This window comes from Calonectris borealis, chromosome 3, assembly GCF_964195595.1.
Source record: "Calonectris borealis chromosome 3, bCalBor7.hap1.2, whole genome shotgun sequence".
NCBI classification, from domain to species: Eukaryota; Metazoa; Chordata; class Aves; order Procellariiformes; family Procellariidae; genus Calonectris; species Calonectris borealis.
In genome coordinates this window covers 686,320-703,003 of record NC_134314.1, presented here as the reverse complement: position 1 = coordinate 703,003, position 16,684 = coordinate 686,320, and the positions used below count along the sequence as shown (strand labels likewise).

Genomic DNA, 16,684 nt, shown 5'->3' with positions numbered 1-16,684 from the left:
TTTCAGAGGACAAACCCAAATACCGGGTTTACCTCCTGCAGCCTGTTATTGCTTGGTGCCTGGGGCAGATTCCTTGGTAGTTCATTTTCCGAGCATCATCTAACGACACTGTGTTCTGGCTTGAGGATTTCACGCCTCCATCTCATGGTCACGAGTCGACAATCCGTCTTTTCAGCTTCTCACACGCTTGTTTCCCTTATCTTTCTCTTTGTTGTGTCCTTGGCAATGGTTATCACATCAGGCTAACCAAAATGCCTTTATCCTTTGGATGCGGTGTTTAAGCTTCTAGACGTGTATCTTTTAGTCTAGTGTGGCCCCAGAAGCCGCAAGCTTTGGAAGACTTTTGCCTGGCCTGTGAAAAGGGAACACAGCTCACCCAGGATTACAAAGGTACTTCTTTGTTGTCAATATCTGTCATGCATTCAGACAGAGCTATGGTTCGTGTCCAACTTTCTTGCAAGTCACATGCCCTTGCCTGCTTAGAATCTCATGTGCAAACTTGTTTATATACTGCCTTTTTAGCTTCGTGCTCTTATTACCAAGGAAGAGTTTCATCAAGCTGGATGTGTTGAGAGTCCCATTAGTTCTGGTTCTTAACGCATGAGCTCTTTAATTGGGCGGCTTCCATCATCGTGGTACCTGTATCCTGCCCAAGAACCACCACCACCAGCAATACTTCTCTCTCCTTAAGAGCAGTTCTGCTTGTATGGAGGGAGAAGGAACTTGATCTTGGGAAGCAAGATGTCAGAGGTGAGGTTTGTGCTAGGACACGCTGATGGTTGTACCCCCAGATTGCTCGGCGTGACACAGTGCCTTGGAGCGGTTGGGCTGGTCTGTGGCCACAGATCACAAGGGATACTGTGATCAGGCTGCGTGTTCGCGGGGAGCTCGGTGTGGAGCCAGAGCTGCAAGGGGTGTGCTCTCAACAACCTGCCTTCTTGAGCAGGAATTCCCAGTACAAGCTGTGATGTTTTCCAGGGGAGGTGGCTTCTCTCCCATGTCTGGACGGCAGCAATGGGTGTAGAATCCTAGAATCATAGAATCATTAGGGTTGGAAAAGACCTCTTAAGATCATCATGTCCAACCGTCAACCCAACACCACCATACCCACTACACCATGTCCCTAAGGGCCTCATCTACACGTCTTTTAAATCCCTCCAGGGATGGTGACTCCACCACTTCCCTGGGCAGCCTGTTCCAGTGCTTGACTACTCTTTCAGTAAAGAAATTTCTCCTAATGTTCAATCTAAACCTCCCTTGGCGCAACTTGAGGCCATTTCCTCTTGTCCTATCGCTGTTACTTGGCAGAAGAGACCAACCCCCACCTCGCTACAACCTCCTTTCAGGTAGTTGTAGAGCGCGATGAGGTCTCCCCTCAGCCTCCTCTTCTCCAGGCTAAACACCCCCAGTTCCCTCAGCCGCTCCCCATCAGACTTGTGCTCCAGGCCCTTCACCAGCTCCGTTGCCCTCCTCTGGACACGCTCCAGCACCTCCATGTCCTTCTTGTCGTGAGGGGCCCAGAACTGAACACAGGATTCGAGGTGCGGCCTCACCAGTGCCCAGTACAGGGGCACGATCACCTCCCTGCTCCTGCTGGCCACACCAGTTCTGATACAGGCCAGGATGCCGTTGGTCTTCTTGGCCACCTGGGCACACTGCCGGCTCATGTTCAGCCGCTGTCGACCAGCACCCCAGGTCCTTTTCCTCCGGGCACTTTCCAGCCACTCTTCCCCAAGCCTGTAGCGTTGCCTGGGGCTGTTGTGGCCGAAGTGCAGGACCCGGCACTTGGCCTTGTTGAACCTCATACATTGGCCTCGGCCATCGACCCAGCCTGTCCAGGTCCCTCTGCAGAGCCCTCCCGCCCTCCAGCAGATCAACACTCCCGCCCAACTTGGTGTCATCTGCAAACGGACTGAGGGAGCACTCGATCCCCTCGTCCAGGTGAGGGTGTGCGCTCGTCACGCTGCTGCCACGATCTAATGGCGCTGGGAGTTACAGATTGCCTTCGTCCGTCTGGTGGCGCAGATCTGCCTTCGCAGCTTGGGTGAACTTTTCTAGCTGTTTTTTTAGCGGTGGGGAGGTTGGCCCCGAGGCACCTCACGTGTGCCCTGGTAGCGCCTGCAGAGCAGCGGAATCCCGACCCGCCGCAGACGGTGGCTCCGGCGGTTGGTCTGGCTGCTCCCGGCACGGAGCCGCGTCGCTCCGACCCCGCAGAGCCCCGGCGCTGGCGGGAGCAGCTCTGCCCGCCTCGGGGGCGCGGGGGGAGCCTTCCAGCCACCTTAGCGGTGCTGATGGGACAGAGGGATAAAAGCGCCAGCTGAGAAGCCTGGAAACAAAACTGGGATAATTGTGAAAGATAACCCTTGCTTTTAGGCTTTGCAATGCAAGTCGGCCGGGGAATCGGAGGGGAACCGAAACTGCAGGAGTCCTGGGAAGCGCTGCCGGTGAGAGCGCAGAGCGGCGGGGTGGGGGCGATGCTGGATGCTGGGGAGGGGAGCAATCTGGTACATATTGAGCGCAATTACGGGATCCCCACATGAGGCCCCGCTGGAAGGGGAGGCAGCACATGCCCCATAATTGTGGAAATGGCGGATGAAAGCAAAAATGTCAGGCTTTGAAAGGAGCTAGGAAAAAGGAGGCATTCTGTGTGGTAACCAAGATTTTATTGTTTCCTGATCCCTGCTCTATATCCCACAGCTGGGGGGATAGAGAGGAATGAAAACAAACAACGTTTCATGAATGGAGGAGTTCAAACAGCTATCTCGCGCTCGGCGGCGCTGGGGACGGAGCAGACCTGTTTCTGAGGGGGTCTCGGCGCGGCGGCTGGGCTCCTCGGCCGGGCAGCAGAAGGCTTCCCCCCCTCCCCCGAGAAAAAGCCAAACGATAGCAGAGCATAGGGAGGGCATCCTCAGGACGGTAACTGCTGTGAAAAAGGCGGGAGCTGCCAATACTGATCACATCTTCTGCTTTATTGTACCAAAAAAGGATTGGCTGCTCAGTGGTAACTGCTGGAAAACATGGATTCTTCTAAATCTGACCAATGGAAAAGTCAACTGGAGCTTGCTTTTCTTTCTCCCGCTTTTCCCTATCATAATCCAGGGAGAACCGTCCTCATCGCTCTTCTCCTTTGTAAGACACGGTGTTTAATTCCGCAAGGAGTGTGCGTGGCTCATGACTCGCCCTGCCTGATGTGCGGGAAGCGGCAGGGGAGGCAGGGCTGCCTGCGCGGCCGTCGCGTTCAGGTCCGAGGGGTAAATGGTTTGAAAATACTCACCTCCCAAAGCAGTGACAGCGAAAATAGCTGTCCTGAAGCCATGGGTTATCCATGCGTTAGAATTAAAGCTGAAAAAGCAAATTCTAAAAAGAGCTGAGTAATACAAGACGGTTGCCAGAACAGCAGTGGAAATAACGCTGAGGCTAGATGTCTCCCAGTTTGGCAGAAGGATGCGCCGAGTCCTGCCCAGCTGCCGCAGGATTAGCTGCTCGCTCCGCTGCAGGCTCTGCCGGCTCCCGGCCGCTGCCTGGAGGGAGCCGATTGCCACGGGGCCCTGCCCTTGGGACGGGAAGGGGGGACTCTGGCGAGGCGGTTTTAATTTAGCACTAACGATCGTAGCTGTGTTGCAGCCCGGTGGTCTCGGTCTCTGCGACGCGGCGGTCGGGCGGTACGGGGGTTTCGCCAGCCTGGCTGCAGCCCCCAGCCCGGCTCTCACCTGCAGCGAGGGCTGGAGCTGCGGTCAGGAGGGGAGAGCCACCTTCCTCCCAAGCAAACTAGCTGTTCGTTAGCACTGTGATTTGAAAACGAAGGCTGCTCCGTGCGCAGTCTTGGCCCCCTCTCCTCCCCTCCGCGTGCCCCCCCGGCACGCGCAGCCTCCCGCCGGATTGCCTGTCTCACGGCCCACGCAGTATTGCTGGGTGGTTTTGTGTATCCACCTCGTTATGTGATTTCGAACAATCAAATGCAAACCTTGCGGTGCGACGGGCAACGTGCTGCCTGATAATCCCGTCGGCTCTGCCTGGCCCCTGCGCTGCGCCGCTGGGTTAGGCAGCGTCGCTGGGCTGGCATCGCCGAAAAGCCCCGCACCAGAGCAGCCTTCAGAGGTTGGTGTTTGTGTATTCGTAATGCATTCCCCCACGCACACCCACGGGAGCCCTCTCTGTATAAATACACGTGTTTATTTTATATAGATAGGTGCGTAGGTGCATGGATAGGTGTCGGGGTGCCACAACGCTCTGTCCGAGCAGAGCGCTTTTCTCGCGCCGTGTTTCGGAGCAGCGTGTGCCTCTGCAGATCGGGAGCTCAAACAGGCTGCAGCGGGATGGGGTCCTTGTCCAGGCGAGCCGGCTGCTCCCCGGCTGCCGCCCTGCGCCCGGGGCACCAGGGGGACTGGGGGACTGGGGGGACCGGGGGGACCGGGGGGACCGGAGGGTCCGGGGGAGTGAGCATCGCGTCTCTCTCCCTCCGTTGCCATGAAAACAGCCCTGCCTTAGGTTTTAGTCGGGGGATTTTATTAACGCTTCAGAAAGGTTATTAGTCTACCTAACTAAAAAGCCTTTTTACGTATGACTTGACGTGATTGTTCTCAGAGAAGGGCGGCAGCAGCGTGAGGCCTGTTGGAGCCGATAGCCCTGGCTGATGTGTCACGGAGGACAGTAAAATTCAATTTTCCTACAAGAATAAGGTGAACAGGACCGATCGGTGGCAGTCTGATTTAGTGACCTTATTTTCTGGTTTAAATATTTTCCTCAAAGAGTATTTGCGGAGAGGGGGTTGAATTATTTTTAGCACACGCTTCGATCGAGCTGGAATTATTCAGGCAGCAACAGCAATAGTTTCATTTGCAGCACTGAAAGGATTTTTCTCCTCCATTTCTGGTTAACATAAATAATTTTTAAATTACTAGTAAAAAGGAAAACAGCAAGTGGTGATACAGACCCAAATTCTGGAGAAATACCTTGCAGGGAGATCACAGCCCCGGTGACTGCAGTCGTGACGTTCAATTGCGCGAGGGGCTGCGGCGCAGGGCCGGGGAGGACGGCTCCGGTGGTGTCCCAGGAAAATGGGATTTGGTACCTGCGAGCTGCGGCAGTTGTTGTGCACTTGCATCGTCGTGCTTCTGGCACCCACCTGATTCCTCTGCGAAAGCTGTAAGGACAAGACCAAACAGTCTTACACCAAACTGGCTTAACAGCATTCCAATTTTTTTCACAGGTTAAAGCAATTCAAATAAATGGGTATTAGGAAAAAACAGCAAACACTGAGCATCCCCAGTGTAGTTCTTTGCAGATCTGCTCCGGAGCAAACTCCTATTTTCCTCCCGAAGAGCTGGAGCAGCGTAGGCTAGATGAGCCTCATGCAAAGCAGTTATAAATTTGGTTGGGAAAGTTTTCTCCAAGATGAGTTGTCAAGGGTTTTCTGTTAAAATAGAAAGACGTGTAAATTGAAATTCCTCTGTAGTTCATTATTTCTGTCCTGAATTAATTACTATTCAGCCTTCCTGCAAGGGACTTGGATTTGCTCTTGACATCAAGCAGGAGGAGATTGCTGGGGCTTTAGAGAAGGGGATGAGAATTCAAAATTGTCCTGAAAAATTGCAGGAATATTTGGAGGAAAAATACAATTGGATTTCAGTATGTACGAAGGAACGTATGCGGCATGTATGCAGGAAAATCAGCTAAGCAAATATGCAATACGAAGCAAGCGGGAGGATGGCCCTTCTGCAGAGAAGCACCTGGGGCCGTGGCGGATCACAAAGCAAGCACGAGTCAATGCTCTCATGGTATTAAAAAAAAAAGACTAGAGATGGCTTTGGGGTTCACTAGACCCACGGAGCAGCCTCCTACTCCACCGACCCTCGCCATGGTCCCACCTCAAACAGGAGGTCCAGCTCTGGGCTCCAGCTCTCCAGAAGGATGCAGCAAGTCCCGAGGAGGTCGGTGAGGAAGCTCCTCTTGGCTAAACCGCTGCTCACCCGGCAGGCCTGAGGGACCAGAGTGGCTTACCGGGAGAGGAGGGACTGCGAGCAGGTTTAGAAGGCTTCAGACACAGAAAAGACCGCTGCACAGAGGAGGGAAGAGCTGCTGTCCTTGCCCCGTGGGGCTGGGCCGTGCCGCGGGCTCCGCTTGCTGAAAATTTCATTTAGGAGTTTCATTTAGACTTTAGGAAAATCTGAATGGAGAGGTTTTTAAGAGCATGTTGGATAAACATCTGTCAGGAGAGGATTATGAAGAACGGATCCAGCTGTGGTGCACAGGGGTGGACGAGGTGTTTTCTTACAGCTGCGTTTTCCTATGATTCTGTTCTTTTCTGTGTCAGCAAATAACGTCCTTTCCCTGCACCTCACCTTTGTAAACAGCACCTTCCATAGCTCTTGACTGCAGAAAAAGTACCTGAAATTACAGTAAACACAAGTTATTTTTGTTACCTCAGTGGCAATAGTTGCAAAGATTTCTGTAGCTTTCCAGCGTGTTGGTTCTACAGTAGACTCTGATGGAAGAGGCGCTCCACATCCACGCTGGGGATGTCCATGCGCACAAAGTGCTTGCTCTTGCTCCAGCGGTGGGGGCAGGCAGGACATTGAAGTGTGCGTGAAAACGGCAAAAAGATGGGGAAAGTGGTGCCAGCAAGTGGCCAGGACGGAGGACCAGATGCCACAGTGGCTGTGGCAGGAGAGTCAGGCAGGACTTGGGTGACGCATTGCTCTGAAGACCCAACCCAAACCACCTTCGATGGGACGTGCCCTTTGGTGGTGCGTTTTTGAGTCATCTTTTGCTTAATCGGTGCAGAGTGCACTTTGCTGCTGCTGCCTACTGCTCACTTTGTTCATCAGAAAGTCACACGTTACTAAGTCGAATGCCTCATGAAGGGTGTTATTTCTCCGTAATTATCCTCGTCAATAAAATTCATAATCTTCTCAAGGAAGGAAATCAAGCATTATTTGGCAAGGCCTGTTTTCAGCAAAACCAACTTGTCCGACATCCGCTATGTTTCTGTAATTTATTCCTCGTCGTTAAAAACTTCTGGGTTTGTTGGTTTGTTTGAGTGGTTGTTGACGAGGATTGCTGTCTGCCCAACCTGCCTGCCGTGCTCCGTCATATTCTGTGTAGTAAAATGTTTGCACTCGTCAGGACTCATAAATTTCCCCAATATTTCAAGACGTTTCTAAACAAAATTAACCTCAGCACAAGGAGTGTCTCGGCTCGTTGTTTTCAGGCTCCTCGATCCTTTTTGTTGAGTTGGCTCAGCCCCAAAATGAGCAGAGGAATGCAAGGGCACTGCGGCTTTTGGGTTGTATATATGCGTGAAATTTTAAACACAGATGATGTAGGCTAGACAGATGACCTATACATCCATGGAAAGAATAACTTGATTTCCTCTTGACATTTTTTTGGCAAAATATGCAGAAAGCATATTTTTTCTTCCCTGCTACGTACTATTTTGTGGTCGCGGTACATGTGATAACGTCAGCAGAGGTTACTCTGCCCATCGGAGCAGGGTGGTGTCAATGTTGTTTGAAAACGTGGGGATATAGAGGGCCTGAGGGGCTGAACAAGAAAAGAGCTGCAGAGAAAGCCACGGGCAGTGTCAGCTGTGGGGGGCTCGGCTCGGTGTGCCCCCGCAGCCCTTGACATGGGGAGAACACCTGGCCGAGAAGAGAGGGGCTTTTGTTTCCGAGAAAGCCCCTGCAGCCTGGAGAAGAGCTCCAGTTACTTACAGCGGGTATTATAAAAGCTCTTCAGCCTGAGCCCCATGATACTTGACGTGAGGAGGCCGGGCTCAAGAGCCATTTCATCATTCTTAAGTAAAGACAAAGGAAAGCATGGTAAACGCGAATTAGACATTGAATGGGCATGATAGGCAGACGAAAAACCCATTGCCGCCTCACTTTCTGATGAAGACCCCTGCTTTTGCCTGGATGCCGTTTGACATCCCCTGGCTTGCTTTATCTCCTGCAGCAAGGATGCAGAACAAAAATTGAGGGTTGTAGACCATGTGTTCATATTCTCGTTTTTGTTCTGTTTCTGCCATATTTTCTGGAGTTAGTTATTTGGGGCATGAGAAGATGTTTACTTGTCTAAATCACTTGTCTAAAAACTGTTAGCTCTTTGTTTTTCTATGTATACAAGGTCCCTTTTATTTTAATCTATTCATAGGAATATGCTACATAATAAAATGCGTTAAAATCAATGTTTATTTCTCGCAAAGCAAGATTTCGTAGTTTCTCAGTAAACATCTGTAGATTGTAGAGAGGTAGGGCCTTCTGGGGGCCTTTAGCCCAACTTTCTGCTTGAAGCAGGACTGCTGCTGGCACTAGGTCAAGCTAGTTCTGGCTTCATGTAGGCAAGCGTTGAAAACCTCTAAGGATGGAGGTCCCTTACCTCTCTGGTGACCTCCCCATGAAGAAGCTTTTCCTAATGTCCAGGTCCTACAAAACCCTCTGGTCAGGGTGACACGTGAGCTGGTGGTGTTCAGCCTGGAGAAGAGGAAGCAAAAGGGAGGTCCAGCTGTAATCTTCTGTCTCCTCACGGGTGATCGAGGAGCAAGCAGAGCCAGAGCCTTCCCAGAAGTGCATGGAGAAGGAGGCGATGGTCACACATTGGCTGGGGGGTTCTGGCTGGATTTGGGAAAGAAATTCCCGTGAGAGTGGTTAAACTCTGGAGCAGGCTGCCCAGAGGGGTGGTGGCATCTCCCTTTTGGGGGATTTTCAAAGACCAGCTGAAGAAGACCCTGAGCAACACTTAAAAGTTGACCTTGCTCAGAAGAGGAGGTTGGTCTGGACACCCTCTGAGGCTCCTTCCGACCTGAATTTTTCAATGCTTTTTTCATCCCATTCTCCTTTAAAACTCTCCTCTGTCATGGTGGTTGTAGAAAATCTGACAGCAGGTCACCAGGGAGGTGGGGAACCTCCAGTTACACTGCTGGGATGAGGGAGGTGATGGTGCAGCACATTTTGTTTACCTGCTAAAAGCTGTGACGGTCAGTGCTCCCTGTGCCGCCGTTGAGGTGGTTTTGATGCACAGGCCAGAGCTCTGCCTCTTTTCTTCAGGAAATGTTACGGGGTTTTTAGGTTAAACCTCAGAACTCTTGTATACAAGACTTGATAAGCTGGGGCCAATAAATCGAAGTCAGCTCCCAAACATTTCAGGAGCTGGGTCAGAGGTTTCCTTCGTTGTTTTTCTAAATTGAAATCCATCATCTGTGTCCTCCCTGGTGCAGTTTCCTGGAAGAATATGCAACGAGCCAGTAATTCCCAGGATTTTCTAAGGCTGCGACTCCAGCAGAGTCAGAGAGGAGTTTACAAACCTATTCAAATCAGCCTCTGCTCTGTTTACAGAAGGCATCCCGGAGCTTCCCACCCTGGGAGCTCTGCGGCGGTGGCCCTGGGCGAGCAGAGCCCGCGTGGCTCCTCAGCAGACCGGTCTCTTTGCCAGGCAAAGCTGCAGAAGCACTCGCCTGTGCTGGGAACGGAGACACTGGAACAGCAGCCCCAGCCCAGGCTCACTCCAGCAGCTTCAAAAACCACAGGGATAGGCTCAACTCCAGTGTTCATTGGACCTTGCATCATTCCTTCCATCACTGCCTTTGCCGTCAGAAGGAGAAGGAAGGTTGCGAGAGTGATTTATTGACCCCCTCAGCGATGCCGTCTCATGCAGCCTTGGGAGCCATCCCCGAGCGTACCCGTTAACGGTCGCGTGCTGCCTCCGGGCTGTCCCGGTTCACTTCCCACCTCTGCAGAGGCACAGCTCCACCCGCCACATCCTCCCACGGCTTCCTTTGCGCCGGGCCAAGCCCCGGCACCGCGCCGTAGCACCCGTGGGTTGCGTGGTGGCTGCCTTTGCCGGCAGGGCTCTGTGCCGCTCCCTCTGCGCCCGCCCCAGGTGTCTGTCTTGCTTTCTCAGTAGATGAAGCGCTTTCTAGGACAGGGCCGGTTTCATGCTGTGCAGTGTGAGCCCAGCTGTTGTCAGGCTCGTTGTCACCATCGGTGTCCTTGGCTTTGACTCGTGTCCTCAAGCGTCCTCCTTTGGGTCAGCCTCCGAGTTCCTTGTGGCTGCAGATGCCGTTGGGGTCCCACAGGCAACACGCTGCCGGAGAGCCGTGGGCCGAGGGGTGGTGCGAACAGTGTTAACGGTTAGGAAACGCCAGCTCATACGTTCTTATTTCTGCTTTCTGTATGTATATGCATCACAATTAGAGGTCACGTACCATTTTTCCACATGCATCATTTTTCCACAGGACTCATCGTTCAGTGCAGAGGGAAGACACACGAGCATGTTAAGACTACGTGCGCTATATAACATACAAGAAGAGAGAGATCAATATGTAAAATAGATATTTAATTTATTTTATTTTATCTGGAAACAGACAAGAAGAGATATTACCAGGTGCTAGAGAACCACATGCAGCCCTGAGCCTGAAAAGCGCCCATTCCCTCTCCTGCGGGTGTTTGTTTCTGTGTATGCTCGTGCTGGCAGTACATCTGCCCGCTGGAGACAACAGTATTTTTTGCTCCAGCATTGCCTGCAGACTTCAGAAAGTCTTTCCCAAACTGTGTGCAGCAGTGAACACCCCCACACACCGTGAGGTTGTTGCTGAGGTTGGATCGACATTTATGGGTTTGTAATTTGGTGAATGCATCATTACAGCTTTGGACTCAATCTTTCTTCCGGTCCTTCCCAAAGCTTGTGTCCATTGCGTCCATGATGACAGTGCTACTTCTGGGTTTTAGGTCCTGCAGAGATGGTTGCTACTTTTCTTCATGGCTTTGACGCCCGGTTTCTGTATGGGCCTGGGAAAGGAGTCATCATCCCCAGGGGTATTCAGCTCTTCATTCAGCCCAGGCAGCCCAGAGAGGCTTGTGCAGGTCTCCCATCCCGTTCTAGACCTGGTCAGGTGTCATCTCCACTCATGAGAAATGTGGCCACCTGATGGGGACCCGTGGGAGCGATCTCCCAAGAAATCGTCCGTAAGGAGATCGGATTCTTCCTTTCCTCCTAGAGACGTAAACCTGGAGGGCCTTGTGACAGCCCCTGCAAGGTCGCACATGCAATGCACGTGCAGGTGCAGCTCAGACCACGGCATGTCCCACCTGTCCTTTGGTAGATGCTGCGCAAGAAGGTTTAGTGTCGGTGTTGGCCAGGAGTTGCTCTTTCGTTCATCTTCTAGGTCAGGAGGGAGAGGTGCGTCTCTCCTTGGCTGGGAATTCCATCCCGGTCGACCCACGAGTTTTTCTTGCTTTTGCTTTTCCACTTCTCTCCCCCATCCCGCTGGTGGGGACTGCATGAGCGGCTGGTGGGTGCTTAGTTGCTGGCTGGGGCCAACCCACCAGTGCAGCTTCTGGAGCCCGTGGGGTCCCGGTGCAGCTCCGGGAGCATCAGCAGCCTGGGAACCGCAGCCCTGCGGTCCTGAGCAGCAGCCGCGTTTCCAGCAGGCAGTGTTTCTTGAGAAGGTGATTTTCAAGTCTTCACTGAACCGAAAACTTTCAGATCCTCCTTCAGCTACTGAGTGCTGTGGGGTGCATCGCTCGGGGTCGCTGAGCGTGGGGCTGTGAGCATGCATGAGGGCAGGGGCAGCAGGGAAACGCAGCTCTGCCCTGGAACTGCTCCCCGTCGAGATATATCGTCTGTGTGTGACCTCACGAGCTGTTCCCAGAATCGCTATGGTTTCCAGGAACCGCGTCGTCGCGCGGATGAGGGACGTTCCCAGCCCCTCTGCTCCAGTGGCTCCAGTATGCAAATCGGCATGGCCCATCTGCGTGCCCAGCCGTTAAAAAAAAATCAAAAAAAAAAAATATCAAGTGCTTGGGCACTTACTCGAAGAATATAAATGTAGACAGCGTTCTACGGTGAAAAAAAGATTTCCCTCCCCCCAGGGCTGAAGTCTCCGCGTGCGTGGAGGGTGTCTGGGTGCTGCTCTCCCGTGGGCGTTTCTGGGGCTCCGGGTCTCCCCTTGGTCCAAGGAGCGAGCAGGTCTGCAAAACCCCGGGGGCCAGATGCGGAGATGGGCAGGGTGGGTCGAGTTTGCTGCGCAGGGTAAAGTCCGTCCCCTCGCAGTTTAGGCAAATGGGTTTTGGGGAGAGGTCAGCGGTGAGGTCTTACTGTATTAATTGAACTCTTGCTTTTCCAAATAACAAAATCTCTAGGCGGCTTTTCATTTGTAATCCCTCACCGTCAGCGGGCCTCAGGTGGTTAGCGGGAACACGTGCCGAGGTCCCGCAACGCGAGGTGCAACCTGGGGAACAAGCTTCAAAGATGAAATATCCCCCCCAGCCCCTCCTGGGGAAAGGTGAGCTCCGGCTCGTCGCCGCTGCCTCCGATGTGGGGTTAGCGCTGGCTTTCCTCCTGGTTTTCAGTCTCCATTGACGCATGGGCTGTTTGTCCTCGTCTGAGCGGCTGCCGAGGCTGGGAGGTCTGGGAGGAAGAGAGGGAAGGGCAGGTTCCTCCGAACCAAAGCCGTGGGATGGGTGAACGCTGCCGCTTTCGCCATGCCACGTCCCACGTGCCGGACTGGGAGCGCTGAGTAGTGGGCGTGCTTCTTTTGCCACAAATTTATGCAAATTCAGACACTCCTGCCTGTTTCTGTGCATTTTCAGGCCTTTTTTTAAGGTTTAATTTGAGGTTTCGGTGCAGGGAAGTGAAGTTGCTGGTGTGGCATGTGCATTTTCTAATGATTTTAGCTTCGAAAGATGTCATTTCCCTGCTGCAGCCCTCTCCCCTGCAGACACCCATGTCACAAGAACCTTTTACTCACTTCTTTAAATCCCCCTATTATTAATACAGTTTCGAAATGACAATTTTACACATGACTAGGTTTTCATGTTAATGAGAATATCACCCTAGGGCTGGCAGGGGGACAGGGATCAGCCGGAGCTGCAGCCACCCCCCCGCGGTCCCGAGCAGCATCCCATTCCTGGGGGCTCCCGTGGGAGGCAGGACCTTGCAGCTCCTTTATCCCGATAAAGCACGGGTAAAATGTGCCGCGACGGATGCTGCGCCCCGCGGGGGCCGGCTGCGCGGGGTGCTGGTGGTGCCACCGCTGCGCGGGGTGCCGGCCGTGTCACCGGCGGTGTCACCGCGCGGCATCGCCGCTGCGCTGGCCGGGTTGCCCCGGTAACTGATGCACGTCAAAGGGAGCAAACGATGAACAGGCTTAAAAAAAGACGACAAAGCAAACGGCGCAAACAAACCAGGTATTTGCTCAGAGGGGTTGTACAGTTTTAATGCCCTTAGTGTGTAATTACTTATGAGCAGCTTTCCTTTAATCAACGGCAGCATAGGGACCGTGCTTAAATATAAATACAGTCACAGATCATAAACCCTTGCTGGCAGAGCCAGGCAAAACTTTGCAGTTGAGCAAGGGGGTTCAGGGGTTGTTGACAGACACGAGTGGCTGCAGAGAATAACCAGGTTATTAACAGGAAAGTAGTACTGTGCACATTCAAAGCACTCGTAAATAGTGGCTGATGCTCCGGGGAAGGGTGACGTCTCTGCCTCCCGGGCGGTGGGGGTGGACGCTGGGGGAGCGAGCGGCTGCGGGGGGCGAGGGGCCCGGCCGGGCTGCGCAGACCCTCTGCCATCAACGGCCGGAGGAGGGAGATGGGGAACCGGGCCCTCTGCAAATGTCCTTACATACCCAGCGAGGTGCATCGCTTGACGAATGCCTCCTTGCTCTCTCCTGCTGGCACCGCACGCCGAGTGCTTAAGTGAGATTATTTTTTTGAAAACACGGAGCCAGGAAGTGCATGCCAGTAGTCTCCTATATTTATCTCCTCCTCGTACGTTCGCCAGTCCCTCTCCTTTCCCTCCTCACCAACCTTGGGTTGAGCTCCAGAGGCTTTGCTGGGGCAGCACCTTCTCTGAAGCCAGTGAGCGTTTTGCCCAAGTGAATTTTACAACAGTTTTCTCTGAGCCTTCAAACCACAGGGAGAAAATTATTCTCTATTTGTTTGTGATTTGCTATGAAATTCAGCAGACTTTGAGTAGATAGGCAGTACCTGAAAGACCCTTGGTACCATCACTCGCCATCCGTGGAGGGCTGCAGGGGAGTTTTCTCTAGGAAGGCACCGGCACCCGCGATGCAAAGCTGCTCGCGAGGCTCTCGGGGCGGCACAACAGAGACGGGCGGCTTTGGCTGGAAGAAAATGTAAAATAAAAACAATTTTAAAAATCACTATTTTAGTAATAAATAAAAATATATAAAATATATTTAAAATATAGAAAATATAGAAAAATTAATTTAAAAAGGGGATGGACCTTCAGCAGGGCCTCGGTGGCACCGCGGAGCTCTGGGGGTCCCCTCACTGCAGCCTGCGGGAAGGGTGAGCAGATGCAAAGCGGTTGACGAGTCCCTCTGGAGCGCACGGCTGGGAGGTCACTCCGTGCCTTCCTGGGGTTTTTCCAACTTGACGTTTGACCGGTGACACGGTAAGCGTATGGTATGGAGGCCGTGGGTCGGATCCTGCGCTGGAGGCAGCGTGGCTGTGAGTACCACGTGCAGCCCAACCTCGGGTGCTGCAGCCTGACGTGTGATGTGCTGCGCCCGGCGTGCCACCACCGCGGGGTCCTCCCACAGCACCTATCGATCATGCATCACATTACTCAAATTGAGAGTGTTTTGGTGAAGCGTCTTTCCTTGTGCTTTTTTTTTTTTTACAGAATTATTTTTAGACATTGACCCAAAAAAAAGTTAAAAATTTGGAAACCGTGTCTCGTGTCTCCCGTGCAGGCGCAAGCAGCAGGCTCGGCACACTCCTCGCCCACCCACGGAGCCAGCCGCCCCATGCCCATGCCCGTCAGATCCACCTCCGCCGGCTCTACCCCAACTCACGTCCCACAGGACTCGCTTGCAGGTGTCGGGGGAGACGTGCAGGAAGCTTTCACACAAGGTGAATATCGCGCAAAGCAGAACCACATCTGGGTTAATCCTGCCATCGTCACGTAGAAGAGGGGAGATTCAGACCAGATAGAAGGAAGAAATTGTTCACGATGCGGGTGGTGAGACACTGGCAGAGGTTGCCCAGAGAGGTGGTGGATGCCCCATCCCTGGGAACATCCAAGGTCAGGTTGGACGGGGCTCTGAGCAACCTGGTCTGGTTGGAGATGTCCCTGCCCATAGGGGTTGGACTAGGTGGCCTTTGAAGGTCCCTTCCCACCCAAACCATTCCGTGATTCGATGATTCTATGTACAACAGAAGCGTAACTCGCCAGTATCAAGACAATAATTATGAACCCCTTTCCTGTGCTCTAGACCAAAGAGATCGGGGGCACATTTTTAATGTTTACAGCTTAATGAGATTATTCCTGTGATGATGATCTTCCCTCCAGGGAAGGGATCTTCCATCCCAGAAAGTTATGCCCTCAAGTAATTTAACAGTTAGACATTAAAAACTGGTCGTATTGACGAATCTGGTGGTTGAGCTGTGCTATGATTTGCAAGAGGAAAAAAGCAGTTTAATGACCAAAACCAGGAAAACAAGCAGCCCTCTTATCCAGAGTATTTAGCCAACAGCTACTCACCTCTCTGATGGTTATGAAGCAGAAAGGAAGATGAAATTTTGCAGCACAGCTCGGTGAAGGCTGTTCCTAACGGAGCGGTTGGCTGGCCTGCACATCTGCAGAATGGCTGCTCGCTCTGCTGGAGACGTGCCGCAGCCTTGTGGGGAGAAGAAGAAAAAAGTGCTAAACATAAGAAATGGAGAAAGAAGAGGGGAGAAGACAAGACAAGACGAGACAAGACCATACCAAAGAAGCAGAAGGACACACAGGACAATGAACTTTTTCTTGCTCCAACAGTCGGAGCTCCTTCTTTTGTACCTTTTCTACATGTTACTCCCTTCTGCAATTGAAAAAACCACCACTTTCGGGCCTAAACTCATTGCTGCCAACCGCTCCATAAGTAGACGTAAGAAGTGCTGGATTGTCAGGTAGTTCCAGCTGTATTCCTCTCTGTCCACCTTGCCCTCCGGTTCTTCGGTAGAATCGGTATGGTTGGATCAAATGGGTAAGCTGTCCGTTTGTGAATAACACAGCTTATCGTGCTGTAGAAAATCAAGGCAGCAGTTGACATACATATTTTTATTCCCCAACTTCTGTAGGTAGTGTGAGTTTATACTTAGCTGCTGTTGCTTTTTTAAAATAAAAAGTTTTACAGTCATGCCTTTCAAAAAAGTCAAATTTTTCCATGTCAAAGCCATTGTTGGCTCAAGAAGGGCTCCAAAATTTGAAGGCAACCAGATGAAATGGAAACTTGTTCAGCTCAATGCAGACCACTGCCTCTTCCTCACATACTGAAGAGGCTTGACTATCTGGTGGTGTTGGAAGGCGGCAAGCAAAGACATGACTGTCAGTCTGATGTCAAGAAACTTGGCAAATATTTTTTCACTTCAGGGACCATCTCACTGCAGAGGAAGGGGAAATTCGTTATTCTTCAGTCCTACTTCAAGTCTGCTCATGGTGAAGAAAGCCATTCCCAGTAGGAACGGGTGCCCATACTCTGTATTTCTCAGGAGTGGTGTCATTCAGGGTTTATGCGATCTTTTCTTCTCTTTTGCCTGTTTTGGTCCAGAACTCTTCACCTTTAGTACTCCAGAAGCGTCCCGGGATGTAGAGCTGTGAGAAAAACAGCAGCAGGACCTGGTCTCCCCAGGTACCTCTGGCAGACACGGAGGTTGCTTCTGAACATGATCCACGT

At 52.2% G+C, this 16,684-nt stretch overlaps 1 protein-coding gene across 2 annotated transcripts in view; it reads left to right on the top strand.

The window, feature by feature from the left end:
• DTNB (dystrobrevin beta) overlaps window positions 1-16,684 on the top strand; it is a 216,309-nt gene that overhangs the window by 184,055 nt on the left and 15,570 nt on the right. For both annotated transcript variants that reach the window (XM_075144762.1, XM_075144761.1), the window contains one exon: window positions 14,720-14,879. In XM_075144762.1, coding sequence (XP_075000863.1) covers window positions 14,720-14,879 — 160 coding nt within the window. The remainder of the gene's footprint in view (window positions 1-14,719; window positions 14,880-16,684) is intronic.